This window comes from Cololabis saira, chromosome 24 (assembly GCF_033807715.1).
Source record: "Cololabis saira isolate AMF1-May2022 chromosome 24, fColSai1.1, whole genome shotgun sequence".
Lineage (NCBI taxonomy): Eukaryota > Metazoa > Chordata > Actinopteri > Beloniformes > Belonidae > Cololabis > Cololabis saira.
In genome coordinates, this window is record NC_084610.1 from 21,858,926 (window position 1) to 21,882,777 (window position 23,852).

A 23,852-nucleotide genomic window follows, 5' to 3' on the forward strand; every position below is an offset into this window, starting at 1 on the left:
AAAATAATAAAAGGCTTGCAATATTTCAGTTGATTTGTAAAGAATCCAGAATGTATGACATTTTTGCATTACAGAAAATAAAGGACTTTATCACAATAATCCAAATTTCAAGGTTATTTTTCTGGTGATGACTCTAAATGTTGAAATAGCAGTAAAACCACATTCATTGATGAAATGACATAAGGGATGGAAAGGGGGGATGGCAGTTTTACAGGGGGGGTGATTTGGACCGTTTTTATTTCACGGGGGGATGCCATCCCCCCTCATCCCCCCTCAACTCCAGTACTGGCTATAATATCGTATCTCAATATCGTCCATCGTACCGTATCGTCAGATTAGTGTATCGTTTCACCCCTCAGCTCAAGCATTCTAACTGAGACCTTGGAGTGAAACCCCGGATGAGAGGTCACCCTGTGGTTAATTTACCCCAGGCCCTCCCGTGCTGACCTTTGACCCTTCCACCAAACACACGTTACCTGCTCTTGAGCCCGGGTGAGCATGCAGAGGGCGGTGATGTCGTTGGGGTTCTCGGCCAATCGCTTCTGAGCGTTGATCCTCTCCGTCACGGCTTGGGTGATGTCCACTGGCTGGAGGAGGCGTGGGGGGGGTTAGGGGGGAGGAGAGAGAGAGGGGGTTAGAACGGTCAGGTTCCCCTGCAGGCTCTGGATGTAGCCTAACGACAAGATGGAAATCAATGAGGTGGAAAAGAACCTGAAACAAGGTCTTTACAAAACAAAGACGTAGGCTTCTTTCTTTCTTTCTTTCTTTCTTTCTTTCTTTCTTTCTTTCTTTCTTTCTTTCTTTCTTTCTTTCTTTCTTTCTTTCTTTCTTTCTTTCTTTCTTTCTTTCTTTCTTTCTTTCTTTCTTTCTTTCAGGCTCATTTCTTTCTTTCTTTCAGGCTCATTTCTTTCTTTCAGGCTCATTTCTTTCTTTCAGGCTCATTTCTTTCTTTCTTTCTTTCTTTCAGGCTCATTTCTTTCTTTCTTTCAGGCTCATTTCTTTCTTTCTTTCTTTCTTTCTTTCTTTCTTTCTTTCTTTCTTTCAGGCTCATTTCTTTCTTTCTTTCTTTCTTTCTTTCTTTCTTTCAGGCTCATTTCTTTCTTTCTTTCTTTCTTTCTTTCTTTCTTTCTTTCAGGCTCATTTCTTTCTTTCTTTCTTTCTTTCAGGCTCATTTCTTTCTTTCTTTCTTTCTTTCTTTCAGGCTCATTTCTTTCTTTCTTTCTTTCTTTCTTTCAGGCTCATTTCTTTCTTTTTTTCAGGCTCATTTCTTTCTTTTTTTCAGGCTCATTTCTTTCTTTCTTTCTTTCTTTCTTTCTTTCTTTCTTTCTTTCTTTCTTTCTTTCTTTCTTTCTTTCTTTCTTTCTTTCTTTCTTTCTTTCTTTCTTTCTTTCTTTCTTTCTTTCTTTCTTTCTTTCTTTCTTTCTTTCTGGCTCATTTCCTTCCTTCCTTCCTTCCTTCCTTCCTTCCTTCCTTCCTTCCTTCCTTCCTTCCTTCCTTCCTTCCTTCCTTCCTTCCTTCCTTCCTTCCTTCCTTCCTTCCTTCTTTTTTCCCTTCCTTCGTTCCTCCTGCTCTCTCCTTCCTTCTTCCCTTCCTCTTTTCTCCTTACTTCCTTCCTTCCTTCCTTCCTTCCTTCCTTCCTTCCTTCCTTCCTTCCTTCCTTCCTTCCTTCCTTCCTTCCTTCCTTCCTTCCTTCCTTCCTTCCTTCCTTCCTTCCTTCCTTCCTTCCTTCCTTCCTTCCTACCGTACGTTGTGCGTCAATTTAACGCAGAACCATAAATCCGGAATTTAGCGTTTTTCCCGCGAGATGACAAATTCTATACATATCGTGAACGGTAAAATATCACCCATTCCTAGGAACCGGTACAGGGTACGATGTGTTTGTCGCGTGCGTCCCGGACGGTTCCCCCAGCGTCTCCTCACCTGACGTGGCGGTTCGGGGAACACGTTGTCACTCTCTGCCACCGGCGCCGGCGGCTCGGCGCACGGGGAGGCCGGGCCTGCTGCCGTTTCAGCCGGCGGCGCCGCAGGCTTCACGGTGGAAACGCCCGCCTGGGACTTGCTGAGGGCGGTGGCGGCTGCAGCGGCGGCGGCGGCAGCAGCTTTGTCCGCGGTTCTGTCGACGGGAACCCACTCGCCGTACGCGGCCTGGCCCTCCCCCTCCTGCAGGACACAACACAAGGACAAACGTCGTCACCAGGAACCACAGACACGGGTCCATCTCCACCATGATCTCCGCTGACCTTCTTCCGGTGCTGACATCCCGACGACACGGGGAACTCCTTGGCCATGCTGACGTCGCTGCGTCCCCCCGGACGAACGCTCGTGTTCTGAAGGAGCAGAGAGGACGGGGTTCGTTAGTGATAGGCCTGGATTTAAAAAAATGGATTTCCCAATTCTAAACCAATTCTCATATTAATTCCTAAAAATCGATTCATATGTCTAAAGATCGATTTTTTTTTTTGGGGGGGGGGGGTTTATTTATGTATTTTTTTTTTTTTCATCATTACATTACAACTTTTGGTTCTTTTTTTGTTTATCCCCAAAAAAGGAATGTTTTGTTGGACACGAGAATAACTGGTGCCATGTTTTTGCCTTTAAATATGTTTAAAGGTATGAAAAAATTAAAGTGTTATAATTGCATAAATTGTCTATATTTCATTACTTTATATACTGTCTTGGGGTTACATTTGCAAAAAATGCTAAAAACCAAATTCTCAAAAATTAAAAAACAAAATAGATCGAAAATGGAACAAATAAAAATGGAATGAGGGAAAAATTAAAACCGATTTCATCCGTCTGTTTCCTCCCTGGATCTGTTTGATAATTCTGACCCACGATGTTTCTGAAAGCCGTTCTATCAGCATTCTGGGAGCTGATTGGTCCTTACAGCATCATTAGCTGCCAATACTTGCTGTTGAATCTCAATATAATACTAGTATTCATATTTTGCATAACTACAGTCATATAATTCATGCAACAGCTAAAAAAAACAGTTTTAATAACACTAACCCAAATCAATATCGGAAATCGAATCGAATCAAATCTTGATAATCGATTCTGAATCTTAAGAATCGGAATCAAATCGGTTCTTGACATTTGAATCGACCCCCAGCCCTACACTCGTGTATCTGAGTCCTTACGGCGATGTTGAAGTTGATGACTTTCTGCTCCCGCACGGCCGGCCCGCCTCCTCCGAAGGGTTTGCCGTCGTCGTCTTCGTCGTCGGAAACATGAGGCACGGCCACCTGCAGCTCCGTGGTGCTGGCCACGATCATCTTGCACTTCTGCAAACGCAGTCAGAGACCTCATCATCACCTAACAAAGTACTTTTTACACAAATAAAAATCAGTTTAAATCAAAGAATTAGAGTATTAGGGCCAGGCAGGAGAAAAAATATTTGAGAGGGGAAGATTTTTTTTTATTGTGCACTTCGAGAAAAAAGTCGAAATGTCGAAATTAATGTTGAAATACAGTTTCGAGAATAAAGTTGAAATACAATTTCGACAATAAAGTTGAAATACAATTTCGTAAATAAAGTGGAAATGTCTCCTCTGGCCCATCAAATCCAGTTAAGAGAGCGACTGACAGCTATTCAGCAGCAGCCGTAACTAACTAACTAACTAACATCCTTGGAGTGGAACGTTAAGGGGACATTTCTAAAGTTATGCAACTGCATGTGTGTGATAATCAATATCGTATATATATATATATTTCAAATCAATATCGTACAAAATTTTGACTTTTTTCTCAACATTTCAACTTTTTTCTCGAAATTGTACTTCAACATTAATCTCGATATTTCGACTTTTTTCCTCGCCATTTCGACTTTTTTCTCGACATTCAGACTTTTTTCTCGACATTTCTACTTTTTTCTAGACATTTTGACTTTTTTCTCAACATTTCAACTTTTTTCTCGAAATTGTACTTCATTATTCTCAACATTTCGACTTTTTTCTAGACATTTTGCCTTTTTCCTCGCCATTTCGACTTTTTTCTCGACATTCAGACTTTTTTCCTCGACATTTCGACTTTATTTTCGACATTTCGACTTTTTTCTTGAAATTGTACTTCATTATTCTCGACATTTCGACTTTTTTCTCGACATTTCGACATTTCGACTTTTTTCTCGACATTTCGACTTTTTTCTCAACATTTCAACTTTCTTCTCAACATTTCGACATTTTGACTTTTTTCTCGAAGTCCATAATAAAAAAAAAATCTTCCTCTAAAATATTATTTCTATTTTTCTCCTGCTCGGCCCTAATACTCTTCTGTATAATTCAGTTCAGTGTTACTTATACACGCTTTGATTAAAGAATATGCCCCGTCTGGCCTCTTACATCGGTGAACTCCTTGATGCTGATGCTGTTCGCCTGCTTCAACACTTTCTTCTTGGCCTCCTCCAGAACGGCGTTGGACTGGCCGAGGAGAGACGTGGGCTTGGAGGACGACGGGAGCAGTGAGGAAACGGTGCCCATGCTGGACAAGGCCGCCGTCACCGTGGCTACAAGAGATGGAGAAACCGGGTTATTTCCTGATCCTGCGTGATTGTATTCCATCATCCTGGTTCAGCTGGTTTCCATATGAGCTTGTTTTCAATTGCAGCACAATAACACAGAGAAGTGGATGATGATGTTGAACTCACTATAAATGTTTCCATCCATCAGCTGAGATCAGATCTGTGTGGCGACTGCACTACCGCTATTTCTACACTATTGGAGGATTGACTCCAGTGCTTTTAAGGATTGACACGACTACTAACTAGTCCCAAAGTCCTCTAGCAGAATAACCAGCTCCAACACCCCCCTCCACCTCAGAAAAGGAAGGAATAGTAAATGTTACTGATTTAAATTGGACTGAATTTGGAGATGAAACCTTAATTTTAGATATTAAAGATTGAAATTACATTATTTACCATTATAGTAATCAGATTACAACGTATATCAGCATCACTGAAATGGACCTGATGCTTAATCAATCACAATGATATGCATATATTGTTTATATATTTATTCAAACATGGCAGTTTGGAGGTTTTGGCACTGTATGCCAAAACCTTGCAGACGCACCAAAACATTAAATCAGATGCTAAATACAAAGAATATTGGGATTTTCAAATTACAAAAACAAAAATGTCATACATTCTGGATTCATTACAAATCAACTGAAATATTGCAAGTCTTTTATTATTTTAATATTGCTGATCATGGCTTACAGTTTAAGAAAACTCAAATATTCTATCTAAAAAAATTTGAATATTCTGGGAATCTTAATCTTTAACTGTAAACCATAATCAGCAATATTAAAATAATAAAAGGCTTGCAATATTTCAGTTGATTTGTAATTAATCCAGAATGTATGACATTTTTGTTCTTTTAATTGCATTACAGAAAATAAAGAACTTTATCACAATATTCTAATTTTCTGAGACAGTCCTGTATATAGATATAGAGCAGATGGAGTTAATATAGAGATAGTATGGTGTAAATAAGTATATTTATATAAATATTTATATGGACATGTGTGTACAAATATATAGAAATACTCAACTATGTGTATGTATGTATAGGTAAGTGTGTGAGTATAATTATAGTATAGTTAGTTATTATAAATACGTGTTAATAAATGATCAGTGAATGGGGGTAAGATTAGATAAGTTTACACTTCTTCCTACTCCTTTTTGCACATATTTTTTTTTAAGATATTAAAGTATTAAATTCTTTGGTTTTTTTTGTTTGCTTTGTTTTGTTTTCTTATCTTCTCTTTAATTGTTGTCTTTTACACGTACGAAATAAAAATCAAATCAAATCAAAGACCGGTCTGCAGAACTACAAGTCTAGGTGTCGTGTGGCGCCCGCCGCTCCAAAGCGGGTTGTTAAACTGCTTTAACGGATGTCACTAATGTCACTAACGTCAGTAACGGCGGCGGAGTGTCGTGCAGGGTTGACGTGCGTCAGACTCTTACCAGCAGTCATGCTGGCCATGGCGGCGTTCATGGCCATGTTGGGCAGAACCAGGGGGAGCATGGTGGACCTGAGGCTGTCGGGGACCGGCATACCGGCCTTCACACACATCGCAGCGGCATTGGCCTTCGCAATCTCCAACAACTGGAACTTATCTGGGGAAACGAGAGAGAATAATCAACAAAGTGGGCATGGACTGGCCTAGCAAACCCCTAGAAACCCCTAGCAAGGTTATTATCACCATTTTTAAGTGGTTGTATTGAGAAAAAATGAAAAAGAATTGCATAAATCCGGTGTAAATCATCTGATTTGAAGCGAAGACCTCCTGAAAGCGTTTCTAAGACGTGTGCACTCATAGTTCAGCCAGATTCCAGGACTTGGCCTTAGAGCTGGGCGATATGGACCAAAAGTCATATCTCGATATTTTCTAGCTGAATGGCGATACTCCATATATATCGATATTTTTTCTGTGCCATAATTGGGGTTTACCCCAAAGCATTATAGCATAGCATCTCTGTTAGCTCCATTTTTTTCTGAGGCAAACCCTTAAAAAAACAGTCAGTTTTAATACAAAGCCTCGTGCCAAATGTCACACAGGTACCTTTATTAACAGAGGTCTGCACAATATCAAAATGTATAAAACAAATGAAATAAAAATAAACTGCCTGCATATATAGAATAAAAAATGCTTCTTGAATAAAATAAAACAAATATCCCTTTCCTGCATAACAATTACATTAAAATACACTGTGCAATTAATACAATGTAGACAGTAACAGGCAGACTTTTCCACTGAGGTCGACAGTTGTGCAAATAACAAAACATTTGTGCAAATCTCAAATAAAACATTCAAGTCAATTTGTCACAAAATAAGCTATATGAAAATCATAAAAATCGATTAATAATCGATATAAACGATATTGTCTCGTACCATATCGCGTTTGAAAATATATCGATATATATTAAAATCTCGATATATCGCCCAGCCCTACTTGGCCTCTACTTTTCATTCGGTTTATTACTTTTCATCCCCAGGCAGCATCACTTCTACTTCAGCTGCAGACTCGGGGAGAAGCGGGGTCTCCCGGATCAAACCTGGGAGTTCACCATCACGACAAATGGTAGGAGGGAGCTGTTTACCATGTTTTCATCATCATGCTTTACCTCAGAAACCAAAGGAAAAGACGCCTTTAAAGAGTCAAACGGGACCAAGTTTCGAACTGAGCTCCGCCCTTTTTAGTGTCCAACTTTAAAAACAAAAAAGGATGCATAGCTTCTTTTCTTCTTTGTATCAAACTACCGGTAGTTTTTACCAACACGATATTTAGGGACTTAGGGACCGCAGCGGCCAGCCTGACCTAGCTCGCTGATGCGCTGCGGGCTGGCGCTCCTCTCCTTCCGTGAGGGAGATCTGTTCTTGCGGAGGATGAGGACGGGGGAGTGGCTGGGCTCCCGTTTCCAGCGGTCCCTCTGGCTGTACACGGCCCTCCTCCGACTGCTGGAGCGTGACCTGCGGGACCTGCGGTCCGAGGACCTGGACAGAAGACAGCTGGAGTCAGTTACCGCTGATGGAGCTGGTGCAGCTGTACACCCGTCCGGACCGTCGTATATAGGCATATACATGGGTGCAGATCCCAGGGGGGACGGGGGGGACATGTCCCCCCCAATTTCTGAAAAACATGAATTGCCCCAATAAAAATACCCTAAATTATTCAAAATTGAACAAATGTATTTTCAGACAGCTTAAGAAAACACAAATATCCTATCTCAAACAATTTGAATATACTGGGAATCTTAATCTTAAAATCTAAGCCATGATCAGCAATATTAAAATAATAAAAGGCTTGTAATATTTCAGTTGATTTGTAATGAATCCAGAATGTATGACATTTTTGTTTTTTTTTTTTAAATTGCATTACAGAAAATAAAGAACTTTATCACAATATTCTAATTTTCTGTGACAGTCCTGTATAATGCAATATCGTAGAGGAATAAAAACGAGACTAAGATGTAGATTACAAAATAAAAACTCTGCTAAAATGTGTCTTCGATTTCGTTGACCAAAACGAGACGAAATGTTCTACTAAAGATCCTTAATGTCAATGTTTTCAGTAGTTTTCTCTGGTTTAGTTCTGCTGCTGCAAATTAGAGTCTTCTGTATCTGGAATGAATGTATTCTTGAGTCTATGAGGTAACAATAATATAAATATAATAATAAAATAACCTTGTTGGAATTGTGAAATGGGTTTGGCTAAATACAATCTTTGACTAATACCAGACTAAAATGGACAATTCTGACTAAAATAAGACTAAAATACTCAGACTTTTAGTCGACTGAAACTTGACACGACTAAAAGGAGAATGAACGTGACTAAAACTAATAAAAACTAAAATGATAGCTCGACCCAAAGACTAGACTAAAACTAAAATTGAAACAGGCTGACAGAAACAACACTAGCTGCAACTCATATTGTAACTAGGGACCACCTTAAGGAAATAAAAAAAAAAGACGGGTCAGCAGACTGCGCTTCATCTCTTTCCGTTCTCCTTGCAAGTAAAAATGTAACCTCTTGTCTTTCTCTCTTTTCTATTATGTTGTGGATGTTCTAGGTCAGGGATCGGCAACCCGCGGCTCTAAAGCCGCATGCGGCTCTTTAGCGCCGCCCTAGTGGCTCCTGGAGCTTTTTCAAAAATGTTTGACGTTTTTTTTTCCTTTTTTTTCTTTTTTTCTTCTATTATTATTCTTTTATTTTTTCTCCTGGTTTTCCTTTTTTTCTTCCTTTTTCCTTTCAACTTTTTTCTCCACATTTCGACTTTTTTCTCAACATTTTGACTTTTTTCTTGACATTTTTACTTTTTTCTCAACATTTCAACTTTTTTCTCAACATTTCAACTTTTTTCTCATCATTTCAACTTTTTTCTTGACACTTTTACTTTTTTCTTGACATTTCGACTTTTTTCTCGACATTTCGAGTTTTTTCACAACATTTCAACTTTTTTCTCAACATTTCGACCTTTTTCTATAAATTGTACTTCAACATTAATGTCGACATTTTGACTTTTTTCTCGATATTTCGACATTTCAACTTTTTTCTTGACATTTCAACTTTTTTCACGACATTTCAACTTTTTTCTCAACATTTCGACTTTTTTCTCAACATTTCGACCCTTTTCTATAAATTGTACTTCAACATTAATGTCGACATTTCAACTTTTTTCTCGACATTTCGACTTTTTTCTCGAAGTCCATAATGAAAAAAAGAATCTCCCCCCAGTTATAACTAATATAGAAAACATGCAGCATGTGTTCCTTCATTCTAAGGCTTATACAAGACTTTTCATTTTTTGCGGCTCCAGACATATTTGTTTTTGGTCCAATATGGCTCTTTCAACATTTTGGGTTGCCGACCCCTGTTCTAGGTTGTTTGAACCTGATATTGTCACAACCATATACTTTAGTGCAGCATGTAGCAGCAGCTTCTTAACCACGAGGACCAACGTTAAAAGTCGTGCAACTCCACCTTGACCACGCTCTTTTCTTCCCCGCGGGGCTCCTGGATCTGGACCTCCTCCTGCTCCTCCGGCTCGGCGACTTGGATTTCTTCCGTTTTTTGGAGGACTTTCGTTCTCTGTCCCTCTTTGGAGACGAGGACCGTTTCTTCTTCTTCCGGTCCGGCGACTCCGCGTTAGAGGAGGACCGGGGCTTGTCCGGGGCGTCGCCCTGAAGACGGCTGGACTTCGCCGGCTTTTCGGGTCTCGGGCTGGGCTGGGGTCCGCCGGAACCACCGCAATCTGCAGCTTTAGTGAACAAAGACAACAACAAAAACCTTTAAAATAAAGATAGTTCTCGTACGTCATTGATTATCTAACGTTTCTTTACGAGTTTTACTATCCTTGAATATAAAGAAGTCTAATTTCATAATTTTTAGTGGCAAAAAATCATTCCCTAAGGATTCGTGCAAAATTACTATTGAGTCTGTTAATCTGCCTCAGGTGTCAAGTACAAGATTCCTGGGTTTTATTGTTGATGAGAGTTTGAGAGAACAAATTGACTGGGTTACCAAAAAAAAAAAAAAAAAAGAAAAAGAAAAAATCAATAAATCCATTGTCATTATAAGGCGTGTTAGTCATCTTGACACGAAGAGTTGTCTCCTTACACTTTATTATAGTTTAATTTATCCTTATGTCTCATATTGTAATATAGTTTGGGCAAATACTTTTCCTACAACTCTTTTTTTCTTCTTTTTTTCCTTTTTTTCCGCTTTTCTTTTATCTTTTTTTTCCTTTTTTTCCTTCTTCTTCTTTTTTTCCTTTTTTCTCTTTTTCTTCCTTTTCCTTTCCTTTTTAATCTCGACATTTCGACTTTTTTCTCGACATTTCAACTTTTTTCTCAACATTTCTGCTTTTTTCTCGAGATTGTACTTCAACATTAATCTCGACATTTCGACTTTTTTCTCGATATTTCGACTTTTTTCTCGACATTTCGACTTTTTTCTCAAGAGAACAAATTGACTGGGTTATCAAAAACATTTTTTTTTTAAATCAATAAATCCATTGGCATTATAAGGCGTGTTAGTCATCTTGACACAACGAGTGGTCTCCTTACACTTTATTATAGTTTAATTTATCCTTATCTCTCATATTGTTATATAGTTTGGGCAAATACTTTTCTTACAACTCTTCACAAAATTATGTTCCTACAGAAACGTTTTGTTAGGATTAGCAACTCGATCAGAGCCACATGCTTCATCTACTCCTTTATTTCACAAACTCCAGATTCTTACTATTTATGATATCAATATTTTTCAGATATGCGTTTTTATTTATAAGATAAATTCAAGTGAAGGGAATATTCCTGGACAGTTCAAGACTTACTTTAAATCAGATTCACAGGTTCATTCTTATTTCAACTCAACAATCCTCAGATCTTCATCCTCCTAAATTTATCACTTGGAGACGTCAATTTTCGATGAGATTTAGGGACTAAATTGTGGAATGATTTTTCCCACCTGGCAGACTCTTCCTCTTTGAAATGTTATAAAAGACGTTTGAAGGAACTTGACTGCTGTTTTGTAACTGTTTTCCCAATGTATTGAAGTACATGTATCCATGATTAGTTTTTTTTGTGTCTCACTCATATTGACATGATCATTTCTACCATTAGTCTTATTTGCTCAGGAGTCAATACAAGTTGTAAAAACAATATCCCATGCACACTCACTCACACTTATTTTTGTCTTTATTCTTTATTATTATTATTATTTATATATTTCATTATTAGTTTGCCATCACTTTTGTGTAGTTACACTTAGGCCTGTGTTGAAAAAAAATCAATTTTCTGATTCTAAATCGATTCTCATATTAATTCCTAAAAATCGATTCTTATGTCTAAAGGTCGATTTTTATTTATTTATTCATTTATTAATTTTTTTTCCATCATTTTCGCCAGGTGAACTTTAATCTCGGACACACAGTTTGTCATGACACTGTGTGTTGACACTTGAAAAATGCCAGGTGCTTCATGGCAATATGTGTGCGTGGTGACAGAATAAATTAGATAAGCTAAAATGATTTGTTTTTTTTGTTGATATTGAAAGGCCTGTTTGAGTTAATTATTTCTTAGTTATTTCACAATAATTATTGTGAAATTATTATTTCACTAGTTATTTTACAGTCATATAATTCAGGCAACAGCTCAAAAAAACATTTTAAATAACACTAAGCCAAATCAATATCGAATCGAATCATGATAATCGATTCTGAATATTAAGAATCGGAATCGAATCGATTCTTGACATTTGAATCGATACCCAGCCCTATTTATACTTTTTGTTTTTGTATGTTAATTTTGTGTTCTTTATAACATGTGAAATGTTAATAACTTCGGTAGAGGCTTCAAATAAGCCCATTGGCTTTTTTGCCTCTTCCTGCACCGTATAGTATATTTATCTTTGACATTTTCTTGTATACCTTTAAAACTGTGCAAAACAATAAACTAAACTAAACAGGAAAGAGGTGAAAACATGCTGTCCTGCGAGGCGAGCAGCAGATGCACGTTATTGAAAAGTGGAACCTTTCCCCACAAACGGGTCACCTGGTTTGTCCGGGTTCTCTCCCTTCGGCGCCGCTGGCCCTCCGGAGGCGACGGGGGCGTCCGGGCCCGCCGTCCCGGAACTCTCTTCCGCTTGAACGGAGGTGTGCAGGGGGAGCTGAAGACATTTTGAGTGACATTGAGTGCACTTTATGGGTGCATCCAACTCTTCCCTCTTGTCAGTCGAGCTAACGGCAGCCACCGCAACCACAACAGAGAATAAAACATGGTCAAAAACAGCAGAGGTTCATAAACTTCACTTCATTTCAACAACATCTGTCCCAGTCGCCTGAAGAGTCATGCCCAGATCGTTGGACCAGAACCCTCGGGTCGCCAGAGCCACGCCTACTTCCTGTACACGGTGAGGCGGCGTTCAGCTTTTATGCTCCTCACCTGTGGAACAAACTCCCAGAATGCATCAGGGCTGGTGAAACTCTCAGCTGCTTTAAGTCAAGGCTCCGGAGCTGATTTATGGTTCTACGTTAAATCGACGCAGAGCCTACGGCGTAGGGTACGGCGTACGGCGCGCGTCACCGCGTAACCTACGGCGTAGGCTCTGCGTCGATTTAACGTAGAACCATAAATCAGCTCTGCTATCTTCACTTCAGCTTTATATGAAAGTGTGTAAATTACCCAGATAACAGCTTTGTGGTTTCTGCAAACTATTATATCAGAAACATCCAAAACAAATCTGACGAGTCACAGGATTATTTCTCTCTATTTCCCACAAAAATGCTTGCTCCCTCGGTCACAATCTGAGACGAGTCTGCAAATGATGTTTGCCCTCGGTCGGCGAGTCAAATCGACGCAGAGCCTACGGCGTAGGTTACGTAGCCTACGGCGTAGGTTACGTAGCCTATGGCGTAGGTTACATAGCCAAGGCGTAGGTTACGTAGCCAAGGCGTAGGTTACGTAGCCAAGGCGTAACCTAACAGCCGTTATTCCGGCGCGATCTTCGTGAACAACGGGCAAACTAGTGATTATGTACATTCACTGAGTGAATATTATGAGAGTAAAATATATATTTCTCGCTAGAAATGTAATCAAAACGCATTTTTATGCAGAAACTAACTCAAAATATTGATTTTATTCACTAAAAAATAAGAAATGTCCGCCATGTTTTTTTTTTTTATTCAGTCCGCAAATGACGAATTTGGTCCCTAGATCAGCTAGTGAGGATCCAAAAACACTCGATCCGTAGGGGCAATTCATAGCCACTACCCCTCGTTTTCTCCACTCCCCCTAGGTGAAAAGAGGAATTGGGACACCACTACCCTCACGGGAACGTGCAAAATTTAGGGGAAGGGATGAAAACGAGGGTTAGGGGGAGTATTGGGACAGGGCCTTAATTAAGCAGTTGCATGTAAACAGGTCAGAACATGCATGAGACGTCCCGGTGCAGGACGACACCGAACAAAGGGAAGCAGAATTATTTTAAGTCATAAATGCTGATTAATTCCTCCGATTCTGATAAACGGATCATTGTTAACGCCAGTGCTGACCTTCTCGGGACCGAGTATCAGTCTGCACACTCTGCACCCAGGCCAAGGCTGAATCTGCTCCAAACAGCAGTTTAGGTTTAATCCAGGCGGCCGGGGCTACAAGTCAAAAAATGAATCTGCCTCTACACCATCCACTGGTGATGCTAACGCTTGTTAGAGGATTTAAATCTGTCCACCATACACAAGACAGAACCAGTATTTACAGATATGGCACAAATATTTATCCCACACTGACAGGTTCAGCCCAGCGACGGCCTCGGGGCAAAATCCTGCCCAACCCATCATTCCCTACAGGTATGTCCTCTCTCTTTACTCGATATAGACTTAAAAATCATTGATAACGGTAGAAACAGTAGCCCCTATATTAATCTATCCAGCTCATACCGCCTCAACTGAGAACAGGAGTGTACCAGACGACCAAATCCAAACCAGAACCACTAGCTGCGAGCGTAAGAGCAGGCTTCATTATTTCTTAAGGGAAGACATCAACGCAGGATAAAAACCTCAATTAGAGAAAAATAAATACTAAAATCTCATGTAAAGAAGCCCGAAGCTGCACCGAGGACCAGAGAGAGCGTTAATTGCATGTTGCCCTGCTGCTCGTGTTCATTTCATCCTTTAAATCCCCCTCACATCAGAAAATGCACCTATCTTGGTTGATAAAAACAGGTTTCAGTTATAGTTCATTTAACTGTAGCCAATTAAACCTGCTTTAACCATCAATGGAACCTTTTAAAAGCAGAAAATGTTTGGATTGTTGATCAATGTTGCATGAACGTGTGAGTGACAGAATTAAAGTTCTATACGTGACGCGGTTAATATTCTTACTAGCGACTTCATGAGCAGTTCTCAGGCTGTGGCCTCTGAGGAGACGACACGTTTCCAGCATCTACACCGTCACGTTGTGCATCATTCACATATTGCTGCATCCTTGCTGTCTTTTCCAGAAATAGGAACGTCAAACCTTTAAGCCTTAAGAGCACGTCTCAAGGTCTTTTTCCTGATTTCAGGTTGTTTTTCCTGAAAAAAACCTGATTAAATGTGATCCTGGGTCGAGTCCTTACTCCCAGTGTCGCCTAGTTAGTCTGGAGGATCTGTTTTCCCACGACAGAGAGTATGCAGGATCCGGCAAGAAAATACTAACCTATTAACAGGGGTGAAAGTAAGCCGGTACGATCCGGTACTCCGTACCACCAAAAGATTCTGTGCCGGTACGCAGTACCGGGAAAAAAAAACACACGAATTGCTGACAATAATTTCCGCATACAGCGGGTCTCGAACCCTCGACCTCTCACACCAAAGACGGCGACGCTACCACTCAGCCATGATTCAGCTCCGCCTTTTTTGGCTGGCTGAGTGCGGAGAAACGAACATAGCGATATAATCTAACTGAGTCCCGACCTGTTTTTTGGTCATTTTTTAAATATTTGTACAATATAATATATTAGTAAAACCCCACTATTTGTGCTTTTGTGAATAGCGTATTCCAGTCTTTACTTCCTAAACACCCACACTGCATGGAAGGGAGCGTTTGATTTATTGTTTACGTAACGTTACTTTTTATTTTTTCACGACCAAACCACGCACTTTATTTATGTCATTTGCACCGACGGGCAAGGACAAAAAATAAATGATTCCACCAAAATTCCAAAATTTTTGTGGTTGGCTGACACATTACCAGCATATTTCAAATATGCTGGTAAATAATCACACGCCAAATAATCTTTTTCGTTTTTTTCGTTTTCATTCCTCGTTTCAGGAAAAAAAGAAAAAAGCGTCAAAAATGTTGAAGTAACGTTTTTTTTAAAAATGTTTTAAGTGTTTTACTTTGATGAAAAAAATGCTTAAGAATTTTTTTTCCATTTCAATGCACACATTGTAAGAGACATTTTGAGACATTTTACTCATCTTTTACTCTTTTTTCATTTATGAGACTTGTTAACTGTTCAGCTGCTGATGAATTAAAGTTTTTTTTTGTTTAACTTTATTCAAATTTGAAACAAAACAAATTGTTATGATTTTGAAAGTTTTTGTCAACATTTACAAATTATTCTGTGACAATCCTTGGTCTGGACTGGCCTTTATTTACACCATTTAAATCAATCATTTGCTATAGGCCTACACAGTGTCAACTGTTTCTAATTTCTACACCGTACAGGCGTTAAAAAATGTAATGCGTGTTCAGGGATGAAGAAGCTGGTGGTGGGAGGAGAACAAGCCATAAAGGTTGGGATCGTAGTACCAGCAAGAACTTTAATCTACTTTCACCCCTGCATATCAATGAAACATTAATAACTGGGGCACCGTTACCAGATCAACACAAGAAAGGCAGGAGGAGGCAGCTCTTATACGCACCGGGAGCGGGTCCTGCGGCCCCGTGTCGGGGATGAGGAGCGAGTCCTGGATCTCCGGCACCGGTCTCTGGACCGGGAGTGGGAGCTGGTCTTCCCTGAGCAGGGATGGGACTGGGAATGCAGCGGGGAACAGCTCTTTCTCCCGCCAGGTCTCTCCTCAGCTCCTTTCCCTTTATTGTAGTTGTCCTGCGAGTAGGAAGGAAATTAAAACCTCATTTCATTATTCTAACCACCCTTAGGTCCCACCGGACCTGGACTGAGGGTTGGAAATAGATCGTAATAACCAAACCGTGATAAACAGAATATCCACCGTTCTTTATACTCTGCTCAGAAAACGTAAAGGTAAACTTTGAAAAACCATCAGATCCCAAGAGGAAAAAATCCCCGGAAAATATCTGTGTGGATATGAATCGGAGGAAGGAAAGCATGCACCATTGTCTGGTGAAAATGAACATTTTTGCAGATGATAATAACAAATATGTACTGTTCTGGGAAAAATTTAAAGGAACTTCTGTCCTCAATTGAAAGGGAATTAAAAATTCTTAAAAATTTGTTCGACGTCAATAGGTTGTCACATTAAAAAAACTAAATTTATGGTTTTTGGAAACCGAAAAGAAATTTATGGGGATATTAAATTAAAAATATGTGATTCTGAAATTGAAAGAGTATCTGAAATAAAATTCTTAGGGGTTGTTATTGATTGTAAATGAACATGGAAACAACATATTAGATACATAAAAGGAAAGATTGCAAAGTCAATAGCAATCGTGTATAAGTCCAGAAATATATTAAATCATAAAGCACTACATTTAATTTATTGTTCACTAATACTACCTTATATATGGTATTGTGTGGGAGTTTGGGGCTCGACGTATAAGACAACAGTAAATGCTTTAGTCCTCTTACAAAAACCAGCCATACGTTTTATTAATAGCGCGGGATATTATGAACATACAAATACATTGTTTATAAAATCCCATGTTATGAAATTTAATTATTTGGTTTATTATAAAATAATGCAAATAATGTATAAAGCTAAATTAAAGTTACTCCCTGTCTGTACAACTGTTTTTCTCAATACATGAGTCAAAATATAATTTGCATGATGTTTGTAAATTTGTTGTACAAAAAGCTAGAGAAGAGACTAAAAGGAGATGTATATTTATCTGTTGTGGGAGTTAAACTATGGAATGACGCTAACCTAGATTTACGAATGTGCAGCTCATTTTCGGTTTACAAAAAAAAAAGATTTGTAGAGCAATCTTTGAAAGCTACAAATGTTAATGTTTATTTGTTTTTGTTTGTTGCTATTCTTCTCTGATATTTATAAAAAGCTAGTGCGGCGGCCCGCTAAAAGGCCGAGCTGCCACCTCTACATTTAAGAGAAGAAAACTGAGCAACTAATGTCAGGAAGAGTGTCCTGTTAGGAGTTTTAATGGCCTTCATAAGCCACATCTACATACTTCAGGTGGCTTCGGAGTAAATGTTTTACTTGAGGTGCCTGCACTATTTTATAACTTCTAGCATATATATATATATATATATATATATATATATATATATATATATATATATATATATATAAAAAAAAAATAAAGAAATAAAGCTGGCAAGGTGGGCAGCATGGACAACTACCGACCAATTGCTTTAGCCAGTGTGCTGTCCAAAGTTTTAGAGAGTATTTTATTAAACAGAGTGTCTGCTTATGTACACACTTCTGATAACCAGTTTGGATTTAAGGCTAAACATGGCACTGATCTTTGTATTTATGCTTTAAAAGAGATTGCTGATAGATATAGAAGACATCATTCTTCTGTTTTAATTGGGTTTATAGACGCATCCAAGGCATTTGATCGCATAAACCATCATAAACTGTTTTTAAAATTGAGTCAGAGGGGAGTGCCTGACAGTATTCTTAGGATTCTGGTTTTTTGGTATGCCAATCAGTGCATGCAAATAAAATGGGGGGATGTAGTCTCTGCTCCATTTGGGGTGAGGAATGGAGTCCGTCAGGGCGGCTTACTTTCCCCCTGCCTATTTAATGTGTATATGGATGCTCTATCAGACCAGTTGAAAGGCTGTAAAATAGGTTGTGTGATAGGAAATACTATCATTAATCATCTTATGTATGCGGATGATCTGGCAATCATTTCGCCTTCTAGTGCTGGGTTTCAGGAGCTGCTCAACATATGTTCTGAATATGGGGTGGAATTCAATGTTAGCTATAATGCTAAAAAAAGCTCTGTTATGATTTTTAGAACCAATGGTGATAAGGAACTGGTGTTCCCATCATTTTATTTGTCAGGGAATGTGTTACCTTTTTGTCACACTGTCAAGTATTTGGGCCACATCATCACTGATGATTTTTCGGATGATGAGGATATGTATAGGCAACGGCGTGTTTTATATACACAAGCAAATGTGCTGAAAAGTAAATTTTCCTGGTGTTCTGTAGAAGTTAAAATGAATCTCTTCAGAGCATACTGTACCCCACTCTACACTGCCCCCTTGTGGGTTAAGTTTAAAAAGGCAAGCATCCGTAAACTGCAGGTTGCCTATAATGATTGCCTCCGTATTTTGTTGGGAAAACCCAGGTGGTGTAGTGCGAGTGAGTTATTCTGCCAAATGCGTATAAACACTTTTCATGCTCTGTTGAGAAAACTAATGTATAGATTCATTTGTCGACTGAATGACACACAAAACTCTGTTTTAATGCTGTTGACCAATCCTGGACTGAGTGCTGTGAGATATCAATCAGCAATGTGGAAACACTGGTATGATTGTCTTTTTTAAAATTTGTATGTGTGTTCGTCTTTTTTAAATGGACCCTGAGTCTATTAATAAAGTCTATCTATCTATCTATATAGAGTAGTTTTTTAAATATATTTTAAGTAGTTTTTTTTTTTTTGCTATATATTTTAAGTCGTTTTTTTTAGTTTTTTCTTTTTATATTTTAAGTCGTTTTTCTTTAGTTTTTTTATATTTTAAGTCGTTTTATTTATATTTTAAGTCGTTTTTTTTTTGTTTTTTGTTTTTATATTTTAAGTAGTTTTTTTAAATATTTTAAGTATTTTTTTTTTATATTTTAAGTAGTTTTTTTTTGTTTTTCCTTTTTATATTTTAAGTAGTTTTTTTATATTTTAGGTAGTTTTTTTTAAATATTTTAAGTAGTTTTTTTTAGTCTTTTTTATATATTTTAAGTAGTTTTTTTTATATTTTAAGTAGTTTTTTATATTTTAAGTAGTTTTTTTTAGTTTTTTCTTTTTATATTTTAAGTAGTTTTTTTTAAATATTTTAAGTAGTTTTTTTTAGTTTTTTCTTTTTATATTTTAAGTAGTTTTTTATATTTTAAGTCGTTTTTTTAAATATTTTAAGTAGTTTTTTTTGTCTTTTTTATATATTTTAAGTAGTTTTTTTAAAAATATATTTTAAGTAGTTTTTTTATATTTTAAGAAGTTTTTTTTTTGTTTTTTCTTTTTATATTTTAAGTAGTTTTTTTTTATATTTTAAGTAGTTTTTTTTTTTAGGTTTTTTTTAAATATATTTTAAGTAGATTATATTCTTTCTGTTTTTTGTTTCATTGCAGTTGCAGAGGTACAAATTCTCCAAAGTTATTCGTAGGAAATCGATGACCGCCCACGTCTGGCTGCTTCTCCTCCTCCTCACCTGTTTAGGGATTATATCAGGAAGCTCCTCCTGTCTCCTTGGTAACAGCGTTTGATCGTATCCGGCATCCCTTTGGCTTGCCACAAATTCTGAGTTGGAATCCGAGGTGCTCTCTCCACTTTTCTTTCTCTTCTTCTTCTTCTTCTTTTTCTTCTTCTTCTTCCTCTTCCCCGTCGAGTGCTGCTCGTGGCACATGGACACGCCATCTTCACCTGGAAAAAGAGCTCAGCTTTGTGACAGTTTCACATCAGTGCACGCTGGTCAAACAAGAAATGCTGCATTCAGACAGGTCCACCAGTATTTGGAGAGAATACTCCTCTGGACATTAGCAGGCTTTGAAAGCTGGGATGCTACAGTAGTCCAGCTGTTTAGCTATAAAATGTATAAGAATCGTTCAGTTTGTGATACAAGCATGAAATTTGGTACAAATAGCCAAAGGTTTCCCCAAAAGATATGGACGTGGAGCCATCGTGAATTTTCAACATGGACACAACTGTTTTCTAATGAGTCTACACTCCTCTTTTTTTATTTTTTTCATCTTCTCTTTTTTTCATCTTTTTCTCCTTTTTTTCCTCTTTTTGCAATATTTTTTTCCTATTTTTTCATCTTTTTTTACTGTTTTTTTCATCTTCGCTTTTTTCATCTTTTCTTTCTCTTTTTTCCTATTTTCCCATATTTTTTTCATCTTTTTCTCCTTTTGCCATATTTTTTTCCTATTTTTTCCTATTTTTTTACTGTTTTTTTCATCTTTTTCTTTCTCTTTTTTCCTATTTTTCCATATTTTTTTCATCTTTTTCTCCTCTTTCTCTCTTTTTTTCATCTTTTTTTTCTCTATCTCCAAAAGATATGGATGTGGAGCCAAGAAAGAAGAGGAAAAAAAAGAGGGAAAAAAAGATGAAAAAAGATGAAAGGTGAAAAAGGAGAAAAAAGAGAAAAAAAGATGAAAAAAGATGAAAGATGAAAAAGGAGAAAAAAGAGAAAAAAAAGAGGAAAAAGAAAAGGAAAAAAATATGGAAAAAATAGGAAAAAAAGAGAAAAAAAAGAGCCAGGGCAAACTGGCAACTCATTTCAACTAATCACTCATTAGAAAACACTTGTTTCTGGCGGCCATTTTGAAAAATGGCTGCCATGGGCGCCATGTTGAAAATTCACGATGGCTCCACGTCCAATTATTTTTGGAATGCCTTTGGCTAATGTATGTACCAAATGTCATGCTTGTATCACAAACTGAACGATTGTTTTGGTTATCTCCTGCACTACAGGTCCCGGCTGCAGGTGACGCATGATTACAATGGTGCCGGGTGTCTACAGGTTTGACCAAGTTAAATTTAAGACTTTTTAAACCCATTTTCAACAGAATTTAAGGCCAAAAAGACAGTCACACAATCTGAACCCAAATTTACATTTACCCATGTTTGCTTGTCTTGTCTCGAGACTACGCCGACTAAGAAATACAGCGCTGACGTCAAATTTCAAGCTTCACAACACCACTAAATAGCATTAAAATACGTTCATGCTCCAAACAAAGACTACAATTAAATTGAGCAAATTAAAGCAAATAAAATATTTATTTTAATGTGTAAGTTTCTACTTTTCTCTGCCATAATGGAAACTTTTTTGTTAATAATTTCTCCTAAATATTTAGTAAAAACCAGGAACAGCAGCCCAGATTTTATCAACCAGCCAGTCCTATATTTTTCAGCCCAATTAGGCTGAAACCTGCTCAACCTGGCAACGCAGAGTTAGAACCTCCGCAGGAGATTCTCCTCAAAACAATGAAATAAACTTTTTAATGATGACTGGATACATTCCCTCTAAAATTAAGAGCTTTGACTTGAGATTTAAGACAAATTAAGACATTTAGAGGGCTTATTTTAAGAATTTAACACTTTTTACACGGACATTTGCTGATTTTTCACACCAACATTAACTGGCACCTGCACACAAATGGACACGTGAGAGTTGTGTGACTTCCTACTGGAGCACCAGGCGTACGCTGGAGTCAGGACGCTCCATCGGTTAATAGTAGACTCGTAGGTGCTGCATGAGATCATTAAAAAGGCCTACCTTGTTCCCTTTTATCTGACGTCGGAGTTCTTCTACAAGGGAAGCACAAAAAAGTAGTTAGGGAAGGAATTTCTTGTCAATTAAAAGAAGAAAAAACTCCAAGAAAATGAAAACAACATTCTGACATAAATGATCAATTCATTTGATTCATTATATCAGCGTAGCGTGTTCAGTACAACGCAACATGGAAGAGGTGATCCAGTCGCATTAGGCTCTATGTCATGAATGAGGAGATGAATCTTTGAATCTTCATTTCGGCTTGTACACACTTTCTTACAAAACAAGATGAAAAGGTAAAAAAAAAAAAACATTTCTTTTGCCGAAAAGGTGTAGGCTGAAGCCGTAGCTTATAGTGCCTTCCCTTTTTTTCTTATGATCAGCTTAAATATGAGACATTAGCATTACTCCGTGGAAACAAACAATACATAAAAAAGACAAAAATAAGTAAGACAAAATATAAAATTGACGTTTCACATTCTAGAATGTTTTTGATAGTATACTTTATAATTATAGTGTTTTATATTTATTTACAGTATTTTCTTTAAACATTTCCTTAAACTTGAGGATAGAACTACACATTTTTAGGTCGTTGTCACAACTACATTTCTTTTTAATATCAGTTCTTGCTGTCGTCGTCTCAAACATGAGTTTCCCCTTCAGATCATAGCGGGTTTCTTTTATTTGGAACAAATCCTGAATGTAGTTTGGTAGCAGTTTCTGCTGGGCTTTAAAGGCAAATAAAACAGTTTTCTGCTCTGCTATATCATGGAATTTTAGAGTATTATATTTAATAAAGAGATTATGTGTTGGTTTATAATAGTCAGATCTATTAATTATCCTTAACGCTCTTTTCTGTAACAGGAAAATAGGGTTTGTATTTGTTTTATAGGTGTTATTACCCCAAACCTCCACACAATAAGTCATGTATGAGTGAGTTATACATCAAAAACTGTGCTCTTTGACAGAAAAAATCATTTGTTTTATTTAATATTGCTAGGGTTTTGGACATTTTTGATTTTACACTATTTATATGTGATTTCCAGCTAAGTTTATCATCAATTATTACCCCCAGGAACTTATTTTCATATACTCTTTCTATTTCCATACCACTAATTTTAATTGTTATTTGATTTTTTTTTCTAGTGCCAAAAATTATTAACTTAGTTTTAGTTAGGTTTAATGATAACTTATTGATTTCAAACCATGCCTTCACATTTTTCAGTTCTCCTTCCACCACATTCGGCAGCTGTTCCAAATTCTTCCCTGAACAATAAAGGTTTGTATCATCAGCAAACAAGACATATTTTACAAGATCACATGAAGGCTCATCTTTTTCAAATAAACACAGATCAGGTGGATGAGTCTATAATCACTTTGGCTGATTGTGTCGGTCTACAGTCAAACTGCAGACTCTCCACATGCCAGTGACTGCTCACCCACCTCCCCCCAAAAAAGGCTCATTTATGGCACATTTTATCTGATGCAGGAAGTGTAGTCCGAGTCCTTTATGCCATTCGTCAATAAATGTGAACACGCATTTCAAATTAAAACAATAGGAGTCGACTATGGACAGCAATGATTGTTCCATCAAATTACACCCCTGAAGGGAAATTATATAGAGCGATGACCCTGGTATCTGTATCTTTATTTCTTATTCTTTGTTTAATGAAAAGTTTTACCTGGACTGATGTTTCCTTTCTGGCTGCAGTTCTGGTCCAGAGTCTGAGCTGCTCTCCCTCTCGTGGTTCCTCCTCTTCCTCTCACTCTTGTGCTTTTTGTGTCTCTGTCTGTGTTTGTTTCCCTCTTCTGTTCCTTTTTCTGCTTCTTCTCTTTCACTGTCACGATTCACTCCTCCGGTAGAGTCGCTGAAAACGGAGGCAGAAAAACAACAAGCAGCAGTTTGTGACACGTAATGACGGGCAACACGTCAACGAGCGTCTTACTGGGCAGGAAAAACATAAAACACATGTTTATCATCAGTACAAGTGTCACGTTGTAGTGGAAACTTCCCTTTTCTTATTGAAACTGACAGAAATCGATATACATTTATTTACGTTAACTTTACATCCTGCATAAGCCTGTGAGATGCAGTTACATTTAAACCAGTAAATATGTGATTTCCTGATGATCAGACCGGGATACGTTACTTTTAAACCAGTAAATATGTAATTTCCCGATGATCAGACCGGGATAAGTTACTTTTAAACCA

The 23,852-nt window shown here is 37.7% G+C and overlaps 1 protein-coding gene across 1 annotated transcript; it reads right to left on the reverse strand.

Moving 5' to 3' along the window:
- Positions 1-422: 422 nt before the first annotated feature.
- LOC133425095 (serine/arginine repetitive matrix protein 2-like) lies at positions 423-20,989 on the reverse strand. The gene is made up of 12 exons (XM_061715776.1): positions 20,986-20,989; positions 19,577-19,788; positions 15,912-16,096; positions 12,051-12,172; positions 9,485-9,761; positions 7,322-7,497; positions 5,966-6,118; positions 4,341-4,504; positions 3,141-3,284; positions 2,241-2,327; positions 1,921-2,160; positions 423-587 (listed from the first exon to the last, which is right to left on the reverse strand). Exons 1-12 carry the CDS (start codon positions 20,987-20,989, stop codon positions 423-425), a joined length of 1,929 nt encoding a protein of 642 aa, XP_061571760.1.
- Between the last annotated feature and the right edge of the window lie 2,863 nt (positions 20,990-23,852).

Coding starts and splice junctions, on each gene's coding strand:
- LOC133425095 (XM_061715776.1), bottom strand. Junction 4,505..5,965: donor CATGGCCAGCATGACTGCTG/GTAAGAGTCTGA, acceptor CATCTCTTGTAG/CCACGGTGACGGCGGCCTTG. Junction 3,285..4,340: donor GCATCAAGGAGTTCACCGAT/GTAAGAGGCCAG, acceptor CTGCGTTTGCAG/AAGTGCAAGATGATCGTGGC.